Source organism: Dreissena polymorpha, chromosome 13 (genome assembly GCF_020536995.1).
Source record: "Dreissena polymorpha isolate Duluth1 chromosome 13, UMN_Dpol_1.0, whole genome shotgun sequence".
Lineage (NCBI taxonomy): Eukaryota > Metazoa > Mollusca > Bivalvia > Myida > Dreissenidae > Dreissena > Dreissena polymorpha.
Window position 1 is genome coordinate 4,376,392 of NC_068367.1, and position 14,839 is coordinate 4,391,230.

At 34.3% G+C, this 14,839-nt stretch overlaps 1 protein-coding gene and 1 long non-coding RNA gene across 6 annotated transcripts in view; both read right to left on the minus strand.

Annotated features, from left to right (window-relative positions):
* Positions 1–216: 216 nt before the first annotated feature.
* LOC127855309 (reversion-inducing cysteine-rich protein with Kazal motifs-like) overlaps positions 217–14,839 on the minus strand; it is a 207,139-nt gene continuing 192,516 nt past the window's right edge. For all 5 annotated transcript variants that reach the window (XM_052390769.1, XM_052390768.1, XM_052390770.1 and 2 more), the window contains exons 22-23: positions 14,470–14,675; positions 217–5,972 (exon numbers count right to left, since the gene is read on the minus strand). In XM_052390769.1, the coding sequence (XP_052246729.1) occupies positions 5,748–5,972; positions 14,470–14,675 (431 nt within the window). In that variant the 3' untranslated portion in view covers positions 217–5,747. The remainder of the gene's footprint in view (positions 5,973–14,469; positions 14,676–14,839) is intronic.
* Positions 9,318–10,428, minus strand: LOC127855310 (uncharacterized). Its single transcript, XR_008037474.1, has 2 exons — positions 9,507–10,428; positions 9,318–9,361 (listed from the first exon to the last, which is right to left on the minus strand). It is a non-coding gene; the product is annotated as an uncharacterized LOC127855310 (long non-coding RNA).

Genomic DNA, 14,839 nt, shown 5'->3' on the forward strand with positions numbered 1-14,839 from the left:
TTAGTTTCAAGGAAGTCCCTCCTTACCGAAAATCAAGTTTAGGCGGAAAGTGTCGTCCCTGATTAGCCTGTGCGGACTGCACAGGCTATTCTAGGATGACACTTTACGCACATGCATTAAGCCTTGTTTTCTCAGAACAAGGCTCAAATGATGGGGAGCATAACAGGATCCATACATTGTGTGCTCTTCTTAAGATAGCAATATAAACAGCATGTATAATTTTGTAACAAGTTTCTTTAGTCCTTTGCAACATAAATTTAACAAGACAGCAATTTAATACTCGAATATAAAAAAACGCATGACAAAACGTGAATGCACTTATAAATAACATATATATATAATGACATGTAAAGCATATTGTACAATATTTTATAATGTACATGTACAGCACTATATTAATGAAGTGGTAAAAATGGACTGAAGTTAATGAAATATGTACAGTTATAGCATGTTAATCATCGTCTCGTCTATTATTTACACACCATTACACCCACAATGGTATCCATGTCGTTATAAATAACTATGGGAGCATACAAAAAAAGTTGAGTCCATCTGTTGGTGGTTGCTTCGTGAAAAGCACAGCAACGAGGACCTTAGCACAATTAACATGTTTGTATATGAGGCCACTTGATGATGCAATTCTTTGAAAAGCAAGAATAAACTTGGGATGTCTAAAACAAACGGCTCCAGTCCTAATATTAAAATATAATATAATCCTACCTTACCATGATACAAGAAATAAATATTTATGAACAAGATATTGGAATTATACATTTCCTGTTAGGTAACAGATATAAAAAAATATATATTCGTAGGAAATCCATAACACAAATCTAAATGTATGTACACATTCTAGCAGTTGAAATGTTTGTGTGTTTCTGAGACATGGAATAAAACTAACTAGGCAGTCTCAACATATAATAGTGTATTAGGATGTATTTAATTTTTAGGACAGTCCCAACATAACTTGATTATTTTTAATGTGTAATTATATCTTTCAATATGAGAATTTCAAAATTAGTAGTAGATTCATCTTTGTATGTAGAGTCGTTTTATTTTGTATATATTCAGATCTAATACACAAATAACAATAAACAGATAATTAAAAGTACAGAAATAAATGTACAAATTTGACTAGACTGTACCTGAGACAAACCCAACAAAAGCACAATACTACTCACACAAAGAAATGCAAATGAAATGTACGTATATACGATTGAAATATCAATTTACAAGAATCATATCTTATGTCTTTTAGTTCAATAAATATGTACTCAACACAGTATATTTCTCCAGCGTAATGTTTAAAATGGTCATTAAAAAACAAACATGAACCACATGCCAGTAAGAAATGCACACTAATTATTTTTGTATAATATAGGCACAACATTAAGACAGGGGGTTTATATATTTTACAAAATAATTGTTGATCATGCTTAATAATCATTGTCACAACAAACTAATATGTGGCATGTTTAAAGGGCATATTGACTGTATTCCCATAAATATAGATACATAATGATGTGAATATTATCACGTACCTTTATTTTCTTAGTGAGATAGTATATTGATAAAATTGTTATAAAAAAGTAAGTATCAAGAAAGACAATTTTTGCTGATATTTTTTTTTTTCAAAATTAAACTTTATATTACGGTGAAAGCTGCCAAAACATTGTTTGTTTTCCAGACTACAAAAAAACATTATCTCTTATTATTTTAATATATAAATGTTACATATTGTTGCTTTTTATATATTGACTTATATACTGTTTACATTTGATCGATCACATGTGATAAATGTCAAATCACACCCTAAAACACAAAAAGGTATTTGTTTAGTTTAATAACAAAGATATTCATTAAATATTTTCAAATAATATGTAGCACCTTTTAATAACATAAGCATACGCCCACACAACACAATACACAGCAGAATTTCATTCAAAGACACACATTCAACATGCTACGTTTTATATTTTGATACTATTTAATAATATATCAATAACGTCCATCAAAATATATTTTTTAATGCTGAATGAATTTTCTATTGTGGTAGATTGCCGAGAAAAGTTTGATCAATTTGCCATTCCCTTCCCTTAACCTGACAGTTCTCACTTTAAAACAAACTAGTGTCAAGAGTTTACTGATGGTTCGTGTTAAAACAAACTAGTGTCAAGAGTTTACTGCTGGTACGTGTCAAGAGTTTACTGCTGGTAGGTGTTAAAACAAACTAGTGTCAAGAGTTTACTGCTGGTACGTGTTCAATCCAAACAAACTTGTGTAAAGAGTTTACTGCTGGTACGTGTTAAAAACAAACTTGTGTCAAGCGTTTACTGCTGGTACGTGTAACAAACTAGTGTCAAGAGTTTACTGCTGGTATGTGTAAAATCCTCAAATCGTGCAATTGGCCCATATTTCCATATATATTTATAAAAAAATATATATATATATATATTTATATAATATTGTATTTTCAGTTTTTCAAAAAAAAGAAAATAAGCATGAATAGAACACAAGAATTATATTACCGTTCAGTAGTTGTTTTTGTTAAGTATTGTTCAATAACTTTGAATAGCATTATTATTATATGTATCAATGAAAACAAGAAAGTTCTTAAAACACACCATGAAGGCTCAGTAATTGAATGTCATAAGTATGCAAGAGCTATTACATAATACAAAACACAGCTATTTAATATAAAGATAAAATATTAATGTGAACAAGAATGAAATATAGATGTTTCTTTAAATAATTCGTAGTAAACTTGGCAATCATGAAAAGAATGCAAATATGTTTAAAGTTCTTACATTCAGTGGGAATATAAATCTTAAAGAAAACATCCAACAAACTTGTTTTTCTATGATCAAAAATGATCATACTCCTACTTTGATATATCTGCCCGATATAATGCTGCCTGATATATTATAATATATCTGTTCAACAGGAAGCTGTTATATCAGTCAATGTTTGGAGGTAGTTCAATTAATCAGCCTTAACTATAAAGTTATCATTTTAGTTAAAATAGAATCAGATTTAACAGGAAAAGCAATATGATAGCAAGATGTTATATATTTTAAACACAAAAAGCAAGACAATCAACAAAAAACATGTTTTACAAATATTAAGCGCAAGGACACACCAAGCATCAAAAATCATATTCATTCCCGCAAAAAATGCAGCGTTCTAGCGATTGTTTTTTTTATTTCTTATAAAATAGGGGACATAGAGGTATGATAAACAGAAAAACAGATTACTGTGAGATTGTATCTCAATATATCAGGTTTTGCACGAATAAAATAACGGCTCTGCAAGCCTCGCCATTAATTTTATTTTAAGCCTCGCCTAATTTATTACAAAACCATCAGGCAGTTACCTGTTATTCTCTATGCATTAATACTGTACTGCATATGTTCTTTTGCTTCTTTGAATTCATTATGAACCTAGTAATACAACAATCTCTCTACACACACACATTTGCAAGGACTGTGAAAGTCCTTGGTTCAAACAATAAAATATTAACAATTGTATACAATGTACAAAATCACAAGAATAATGCTGCACAAATTTATCCTACATTAAAAAGTATATAATTCATAAGGATATAAAATCTATCCGTTTTACATCAGACATCCCCATGTTCTTTCATTATTATAATTGAATGTATGATGAGGTGCAAAGTGCCTCCTAATCATGCCATGTATAAAAACACCTACTGTGGTGTATAGTGAAATATTTGATAATAATTGAGATTTTGAAATCACTATTATCTTGTTATTTGGTTTCTGCTATCCTTAATCACACATCAATTTATAAATGTTGTCTTCATAATTCAGAGGTCTAAACAAAATGTATGTCATTATATGCTAATTAATACAAACATGTGATCATGGTCTTGGACCATTGGACATATCTGACCAGTTTAGCTCCAGACATGCCTCTGCATATGTATACTCTAATAGGGAGTAATGATGTCTGCCAATGCAACCAAGAAACCATTTAGGACTAACTAGTTGACAGGGTAGCTCCTGACCAGACTGCGTGAATGTGCACACTGGTCGTAGGGGATACGCTGCCACCACATGGCATAATACCCATTTTTGCATGACACATCTCAGATGGATACAAATTTAACAATTAACATGAAAAATGCATCTCTAACTCAAACGCTCCAAGCCCTAATAGTAGTAGCAACATGTATGAATGGCATATGTTTCCACATAGCCAATTACTTAAGTTACTATGGCAACTTTATATATATCACAGACATAAATGAATACTATGCATCGCAAATACATAAAATAAAATTCACACGGAGATGTGAAACAAACTGAGGTACAAATAAAATGCTTTTGCGTTTCTTCCAAATACGTAAGAAGTCATAAGTGGTGGGTCCAGTGCTTTGAGGCACAAGTAAAGCCGTCTTTAACAGATTGTTTGCTGGAATTTTGGAACTCTACCTACATACATGTATTAATATGGCAGTTACCAAAAACAAAGATGAAACATAATGAATTGCATGATGTTGGTGTTTTTCCTAACATACAAAGTTAATTGAGATGCTTCCACACTTACTTTGTTTCAAAAATACAAAGATAAAATGGCATCCAAATAACAGTTGATAAATATCATTTCCTGATGCCTTTCCCATAGTCAGAGTACAATACTTTACAATTCAGAAAAAGCAATTCAATTTACATTAAGTTTAACAAACACTTAAACAATGAGATTATATGTGAAAAAAGTAAAATCAAATTTTAAAATACTGTCAATCTCAAAAAGGCTAAAATAAACAACTAGCAGTATTAATTTGGCATGTTCTGCGTCTGTTCATGCAGTCGCTGTTTATGCAAATACTATTTACTAGTATAAAGTAACATAAACACACTCAAAATCAACAAATATTTCGCAAATTATTTCATTAAATAAGGTTAACCCATACAAAATGAGTGTTCCTTAAAGCAATAGCCAAACTTCCAACGCTAGTTGTGGTACTGTAACATAGATTTAATGAGATACAAAATGCTTATTTTTTGTGCGACAATGTATTCCATGTTAATTTCCCGCCACGATATCATCACATTTAAGAGCAAATGCGCGACTGGCTTTGGGCGTCGTCGGAAGAATGACGTTTTCATGAGAACAACATCGAGCCTCCCAATCTGAATCAAGCCAATCTCACGTTTGCACGTAAATGTTTGGAAATCCTTTGCCGCTGGAAATTCACATGGAATATAATGTGACACACAAAAAATATTAACAAGCATTTTTGTATCCCGTTAAATCCATATTACCAGACGACATCTTGCATTAAAATTTTTGCTGCTGCTATAAGGAACATTGATTTTTATATGTTAATTTTATTTTTTGAAAAAATTGTACAAAATATTTGTTGATTTTGAGTGTAAATGGGCTTTTAAGTATTATGCATTCTGATACACCTGAACATCACAACTGCCATGGCAACACAAAAACAACAGTGATCATGATAACAGAAGACAGCATCTGGATCGCTATGCCTGAGATTCAAAATTATCAACATGCAAAAGTCAAGTTAATACCCACAAGCTCTAAGCTTGAGTTTCCTTTCTGAGGAGCACAGAACGTCAGCTGACCTCATGATGAACTTTCATCTGCATGCATGATATGCCATTCATTCCCGATATCTTTGGACTTGAATTTCATTGGTGGAGTAGATCAACATAATAGTTGCATGATAATGATGTACAAAGAATATATAACAAAAGCTTTCATAATACACCAAATGTTCGATGAGTAAAATGCAAGAGTATCAGTGTTACAATCACATGCAAGGGTTGAGTGTTGAACATGGCACCCACTGAGGCCAGCGTCAGGGTGGGGGCATGTAGTGTTGCATACAACATGGGGGTGAGGACCAGGTTAGAGGTGATGGCAGGATTGCGGGACTGGATCAGGTACTCCAGCCTCTCTGCCTCCTTTATGCAGGCTTGAACCTGGAGGAAGAACACGTGGGTATGTCATACATAGGCAGAATTAACCCATTTATGCCTAGTGGACTCTCCCATCCTTCTAAATTAGATCAGTTTATTTCCAAAATAAGTGATGTCTAGTATATTTATTTCTATATTTAGAATATTTCTTACAGAAATACCTTTGAGCAAACAGCGCAGACCCAGAGGAGACGCCCCATCATTCGGCGTCTCATCTGGGTCTACGCTGTTTGTCAAGGCCTTTTTTCTAGACGCTAGGCATAAATGGGTTAAACAGTTGCCAATCAATTGCCCCACCCACTTAGATTGTTTACATATAATGCTGGTTCTATTATTAAAACACTCCTCTACAAAGCTCTAGATAAATTTTAAGAGTGAACGTATTTGTAACCCAAAATAAAAGAATGATACTTTTCATTACTTTTTGCATCATATGTACTATACCATTATCAATTTATTGCCATCAAGTATTTTAGCATCTTCATACTTTACATTAGTTATTTTGGGTATCTATACACAATGGTGATGTTGATATATGAAAACTATAACACAAATAAAGCAAAATTAACTGTAGCCTTTTTGAAATCACAGACAATGATATAAGTACAAACTTTAAAGTAAGTTCAGGATACAAAAAAAGAGTGCCATGATGGTCATTAAGCGCTGACTTCTGGAGGAAAAGCAATAGTAACAAGAGGCCCCAAAGGGCCCTAGGTCGCTCACCTGAGAGACAAAGATAGAAAGAAACAATGATTAAAACTCTTAAGCAAATATTTCAAATTATTGGTATGACAAGACTGACTGTAAAAATAAGGTGTTCCAAAGTACATGTATTCACAATAGGCCTATATAGAAAATTACCCCACCCACCCTGGCAGCTATGTTTTGAATACCCAGATTTAAAAAAAAAAAGATATAAATGTATATAAGGAAAATGCTTCTTACATACATATATAGAGAAAACTGTCCCATCCCCTGGCAGCCATGTTATTCCCCTGATCACGAACATTTTCAAACTCATCAGACAAAAAAAAATATATCAATAAAACCAATGGTTTGACAAAGTTTCATGATGATTGGCCAACAAATGTGACTTTTAGTGTGTTCACAAGCTGTTTTAGTATATAAATGTAAGGTAAATGACCCCCCCCCCCCCCTGGCTGTCATGTTACTAGATGGATCAAAGCCATTTTTGAACTCAACCGTTGTATACAGGAGAAAAAATGTTCAGACCAAATGTCATGAAGCTTGGGCAAAAAATGTGTCTTCTAGACTGTTCACATGTTTTCACTATATACATATAGAGAAAACTGCCCCACCCCCTGGCGGCCATGTTTTTTACTCATCACAACTATTTTCAAACTCAATCAAGATATCTATAAAACCAATGTTTTGACCAAGTTTCATGATGATTGGACAAAAGATGTGACTTCTAGAGTGTTCACAAGCTTTTTTTATATATAAATATAAGGAAACAGACCCTCTCCCCCTGGCGGCCATGTTTTTTTAACGATCCGAACCACTTTCAAATTTTACCGTTGTATCCAGGAAACAAATGTCCTGACCAAATTTCATTAAGATTGGGTGAAAAATTTGTCTTCTAGACTGTTCACATGTTTCCATTATATACATATAGAGAAAACTGCCCCACCCCCTGGCGGCCATGTTTTTCCACTGATCACGACCATTTTCTAACTTGTCAGAGATATCTATAAAATCCATGTTTAGACAAAATTTCATGATGATTAGGCAAAAAATGTGACTTCTAGAGTGTTCACAAGCTATTTTTACTATATAAACATACGGAAAAGACTGTTCTGACCAAGTTTCATGAAGATCGGACAATAAATGTGGCCTCTAGAGTGTTCACAAGGCAAATGTTGACGACGGACGCACAACTGACGACGGACAAAAGGCGATCACAATAGCTCACCATGAGCACGTTGTGCTCAGGTGAGCTAAAAACATGACTCAGTGACCTTGTTTTGGACACATGTGACCCAGATTTGAACTAGACCCAGGTATTATCTAGATAAGCATGTGAAACAAGTTTCATCAAGATTGACATAAATGTGACCCCTATAGAGGGGACAAAGTTTGTCAAACATTTAACCTGGTGACTAACATTTTTGATGCACATGATGCAGATTCAAACTCAACCTTGATGTTGTAAAGATAAACATTCTCACCAAGTTTCAACAGGATTGAGTCAGAAATGTGTCATCAAGTGTGCTAAGACGGTTTTCTTATGATTTCTCCAGGTGACTAAGTTAATGGATTGCATGATCCAGATTTGATCAAAGCCTCAATATTGTCAGGATATATATTCTGACCAAGTTTATCAGTATTGAGTCATAGTTGTGGCCTCTATAGTGATAACAAGGCTTACCTTAGATTTGACTTCAAGTAAATGACTTGTTTTTTATGATATGACCCAAGACCAAATTAGGTTTAGATATTGTAAGAATAAACATTATGACTAAGTTTTATTAAGATTGAGTCATTTATTTTGCCCCTAGAGTGAATACAAGGTTTGTCTAAGATTAGACCTGGTTTTTGGATGCTTATGGCCTTCATTCAAACTCGTCCTGGACATTGTCAAGATAATTGATCTGACCAGGATTATAAATGTGTCTTCTAGAGTGGTGACAAGGTTACCAGGATTATAAATGTGTCCTCTAGAGTCGTGACAAGGTTACCAGGAATATAAATGTGTCCTCTAGAGTCGTGACAAGGTTTTTGTTAGATTTGACCTGATGAACTAGTTTTTGACTCAGATTTGAAATCTCCTTAAATATTGTAAAGAAAAACATTCCAACCAAGGTTCATCATGATTAAATAGTAAATGTGACCCCTAGAGTGGAAACAAGGTTTTTATACGATTAGACCTAGTTTTTGGACATAACACATATTCAAAATCAGCCTATAGGTATAGACCAGTTGAGTGTTATTGTTTACATTCGGGATTTTCTGGGATGCGCACTCACTGGTTGGCAAAAACACTGGTTACAGTAACGTAAAACATGTATAAAGGGATCTTGTTAAGTAAATAAATTGGTAATGTGACCGAAATAAACATTAAAACTATTAAAATATAGTGCAAATATATCATTTTTAGTACCAAATAGATGTATATCCACAAATCAAATTTGCTCGTCATAAAAATACGAAGTAGTTATAAGCATAGAGTAAACTTGATCGGAAGACTAAATACTGACAATATTCCACAAAACAAAACAATAAATTAGCCATATTTTTCTGATAGCAAGACTTAAATCAATTATATTTAAACAATAATAACAAGGGCTGTTTGTAAAACATGCATGCCCCCCATATGGGCTCTCAGTAGTAGTGACAGCCATTTTGTAAATATGTTGTTTTGTCACTGTGACCTTGACCTTTGACCTAGTGACCTGAAAATCAATAGGGGTCATCTGCCAGTCATGATCAATGTACCTATGAAGTTTCATGATCCTAGGAATAAGCGTTCTTGAGTTATCATCAGGAAACCATTTTACTATTTCGGGTCACCGTGACCTTGACCTTTGACCTAGTGACCTGAAAATCAATAGGGGTCATCTGCCAGTCATGATCAAACTACCTATCAAGTTTCATGATCCTAGGCATAAGCGTTCTTGAGTTATCATCCGGAAACCATTTTACTATTTTGGGTCACCGTGACCTTGACCTTTGACCTTGTGACCTGAAAATCAATAGGGGTCATCTGCGAGTCATGATCAATCTACCTATCAAGTTTCATGATCCTAGGCATAAGTGTTCTTGAGTTATCATCCGGAAACCATTTTAATATTTCGGGTCACCGTGACCTTGACCTTTGACGTAGTGACCTCAAAATCAATAGGGGTCATCTGCGAGTCATGGTCAATCTACCTATCAAGTTTCATGATCTTAGGCCTAAGCGTTCTTGAGTTATCATCCGGAAACCATTTTACTATTTTGGGTCACAGTGACCTTGACCTTTGACCTAGTGACCTCAAAATCAATAGGGGTCATCTGCGAGTCATGATCAATGTACCTATGAAGTTTCATGATCTTAGGCATAAGCGTTCTTGAGTTATCATCCGGAAACCATTTTACTATTTCGGGTCACCGTGACCTTGACCTTTGACCTAGTGACCTGAAAATCAATAGGGGTCATCTGCAAGTCATGATCAATCTACCTATCAAGTTTCATGATCCTAGGCATAAGCGTTCTTGAATTATCATCCGGAAACCATTTTACTATTTTGGGTCACAGTGACCTTGACCTTTGACCTAGTGACCTCAAAATCAATAGGGGTCATCTGCGAGTCATGATCAATGTACCTATGAAGTTTCATGATCCTAGGGCTAAGCGTTCTTGAGTTATCATCCGGAAACCACCTGATGGATGGACCGACCGACAGACCGACCGACCGACCAACATGTGCAAAGCAATATACCCCCTCTTCTTCGAAGGGGGGCATAAAAATGTATTAATGTCATTATAATTGTAAGTGGTGTGGATAGTGTTATTTTTCATCAGCGATCGATAGTGTCAGAGGTGCATTTAATCAATTATAAAACAAAGCCCTAAAAAGCGTAATACATTACAATTTTTAAATATTGTGGTGATTTTCTTTTACATTAAATGACAATATTAATACAATTTAGCACACAAACGGAAAACCCTGCATATTATGCAAATTGAACTGTCTTTGCATGTATATTGAAATCTCTTTACTGGTAATAGGGAGTGATAAAAAATATATCATTTTATGATAAATGTATATATTTAATTTATTTCGTGCAATATAATGTTTTACCATTTGTGATTGCTATTGTTTATGATGGTGTTTCTTACACTGCAGTAATATACAAGCTTTACACGTAATAGCTGAGTTTACTTTTGCCGGTACCCGTTAAATACCTTACTTGCGTACAAAGCAGTAAAATTGCACAATATTTTAAACGTATAGTTATTAAACAATGTATTATTATGATTAAAATGCCTTATATATATATATATATATATATATATATATATATACAGAGCTCCAGATAAGATTTTATGAAATTCTTAAATTACTACCAGATTTTCAAAAAGAATTCTTAACTCTGAAATTTTATTCTTAATGTTACTACTAAGTTTTGGAAAATAATTCTTATTTTTTCTAAATGACCTCAAAATAAATAATAATGGTTATTTTCATGCAAAAAAAATTAAACTAAACATACTAGCAACTTTATTTATACGAGTTCAACAGTGTCTTTTCAGTATTATATAATTTTATTTTTCAAATACCTTCATATGCCCAAACTGTGCTTAGAGTGCATGCCTTAGATGAATTTTTACATATTTCACAATTAAAACGGGTCTCCCCTTCAATTTTTTCAACGATTAGCCCAAGGACTTGTCCCTTCCACTCGTTCAATGTTTTTTTTGTGTTTAAGTTTGGACCAGTCGTGTCGCGTTTTTGTTTAGCTTTTCCGACTGTGTCGGCAACTGAACATACGACATCGTAAAAGATCTATTCTATAATGTCTTTCTAAACATTTAACTTCGGCTCACTTTGCGTACAATATGTTAAAAGCGTGTTTTTGGACGCTTTGCAGTTTTTTAGGACGCCTTCTGGGCGCCGCCATTCGTATTCGTATTCCTTGTCTTAACAGCCCTTATGGGCCAACCGTGACAGGCACGTCAAAGTGTTAGTGTAAAGTTTGTGACACCGTTGAGACCTTCCTACTTATATTAGACTTATAAGAGTGCACCGCGGATGTAGCCTTGTTTTTAATGACGTTTATTATTTGTAAGTGTCTATATCTTTCAGTATGTAGAGTAAATAAAAGTCTTCTACAATGGAACTCAACACTCTGAAGCCTCAGTATCTCTGTTTTTGTTTATTTACCCCTGTGTCTTAAACCAGAACAGTCTATAATTGTGTGTACTTTCTCGTCTGTGTTGAACGAGTCCCATGTATTTGGCATCAGTCTCTCGATTTCAAAGCGGATGTCAGCTATAATGGGTTTTCGTATTTCTGACGTCAATGAACAGTTCAGAATAAAATGGCTTAGCGTTTCTGGAGCTTCGTTACACAGAGGACAGGTTGGAGCGACGCTATTTTGGTTGAACGACGCTCAATTACTTTGGAGTATGTAGGTGCCACTCATGAATTTCAGCTTCACTAATAGTCTGTTTGCATCGTAAGATGAGCTTGAGGGTAGTTGAAGTAGTGGGTGTGGTTTTCCTGGAGTTACTGCTTTAAAATTTAGGTTTTTAAGACTTTTCATGTGTTGTGCTTGATCTAGAAAGTTGTTATACCACCATAAACTCACCGATTTACTAACTGTTCTTTTCCATTGTTCTTTCTTTACAGGTGTTTTCAGTAGGTCTTCAGCTTCACAAGTTCATACCACCAAAATAGACGCCTCAATTCAATGAACCAGCTATTACTTTTTCCGGTCTTAACTGTCAATTGTCTCTCTGCCAACCTTCGTTCTACAGCATTTTTATTTTGGCGACATAAAGAGTACTTATGCTTTTTTATGGATTTGCGCTTCTACGGGTAATAGTCCACTTAACACGTATACAGCAATATCAGAGGTATTTGTAGGTAACATAAATAGTTGTTTCAAGAGTCTCTTTTGAAAAAGTTCAAGTCTGTCCAATAAAGTTTTACGTGGCAGAATAATCTCCAAACCATAGTCCAACACTGGTGATACAAAGGTTTTGTTTTTTGACAGATAGACTGTATACGCCGCTTTTATTGGAAAAATGCGCTTTGTTAAACAAACCCGATAACCATTCTATATGCACTGCAAAGATCTTTAATACGCGAAAATAACTCAATAAAAATCGATACGAACCGATGTAAAAATAATATTCGTAACTTGATTTTGTAATTCTTAATGGTACGACAAGATTTTAAAATAAATACGTAACGGACTTGAAAATAATTCGTAATTACGAAAATACGACCCTTATCTGGAGCTCTGTATATATATATATAGTTCCTGTTAATCCATTTCCGACAAATGTCTTCATTTTTTCAATGTTAAAATATTTTTATTGAAGCAACTGTTCAGTATTTTAGCTTTAAAAAATTGGCTTAAATGACTGCTAAATATGCTGAGATGACATGGAGGTATCATAACTTTTGTTCAATGACCAGACACTCGTCTGCCACATGTGGCTTATTCAGGGACCCAAGTTTAGGTCCCTGGGTTTTACTTTATGACACCATGTTTTCTTTGTAATTGTCTGGACAGTATCCGATCATAACGAGATAATCGGTTTGTGATGAACAGGCAATTAAACACCGGGATAAAAAAGATGCAACTAAGAGTGTCAAAATTGGTGTGAACAATTAAATAAAACAATTACAGTAGTCAAGAGAATTTATTTAATGTGTATCAAGATAAGTTTTTTCAGACATAAACGTTCAAATCAGTTACCCTATGTTGCGTACAGAAAATAGACCTATTGGTTGTTTGTTTTCATCCTTATTTGTTTTTGTTCATTAAATTTAATTTATTCTAAAAGAATTTCAATGTCTGAGATTTTTTTTAACTAAAAATGGTCGCCAAGAAGTGCCAAGTAGAGAGATTTTTGTGGTAACCACATATCAAGCTCTTAGATCGTGTTACACTCCCGAGTTTGTTGTGAGTAAAAACGAATAATAACAACAATATAACCGTTCCAAAGAGGCATTCCCTTGCATGCTTATGTTTTATATAGACATAATTAGTAAAATTATATTTGATATTGTGCATGATTATCATTAAAAATGATGATTTTGTCAACCTTCTCTATATGCGCTTATATGAATTCCACTTCTTTTTGCCAACCAGTGGTCGGAGTCTTAACTTTGCAGGTGGGCGTGACGTCAATCGTCAACTGGTCTATTTGCAAGTTTCATTAAGATTGGATGAAACAAGAGATGTGTTTGTCAGAAACACAATGCCCCCTAAATGCGCCGCTTTTTTTGTTGACCTTTGACCTTGAAGGATGACCTTGACCTTTCACCGCTCAAAATGTGCGGCTCCATGAAATACACATGCATGCCAAATATCAAGTTGCTATGTTCAATATTTCAAAAGTTATTGCAAAACTTTAATCTTAGGTTTAGAATGACAGAATGACGATCATTGGATCCGGGGGCATAAAAAGTTGACTTGCGTGATGAAAAGCTTACAATTGATGACATACAAAGCAGAACAAGCGATACAGGTTTATCACAATAGCTCATAATAAGCACTTCATGATCAGCTGAAATTCAAAAGGCAAGATCATTAAGTAGAGAGCTGGATAACAAATCAGAGGATAACGCGCTGATGCAAGTAGGGCAGTTGTCATTTTATGACATAAGTATGAGCTTTGAGTACTTTCAAACAGCTAACCTATGAAAAGTGTGCGTAGATTAAGTGACCTTTTGTGAAATGACTGAATTACTTCTTGAAATTAATATTAGGCACATATATAAAATAACACTAACAAAATGTGCACCAGTAACCATCTCACCTGCACAAATGTAGGGTTATCCACCACTGTTTTCACAATAAGCACGATGTCGCCTGTGATGCTCAGGTAGCCAAACACGTCACACTCTGATATCTCCAGCATGTCAGACACTGCCCCCAGCATCTGCTGCACAGTAAGAGGCCCTCTACGAGCCTCAATAGAGATGGATCCTAGGGCTTCTAGACTCAGCACTAGCAAACTGGAGGCTGAAAATATAGTCAGTGTTAACCTATTTAGTAAGCACTAGCAAACTGGAGGCTAAAAATATTGAGTAAGTGTTAACCTATTTAGTAAGTACTAGAAAACTGGACGCTGAAAATATAGAGTCAGTGTTAACCTATTAAGTAAGAACTAGCAAACTGGAGGCTAA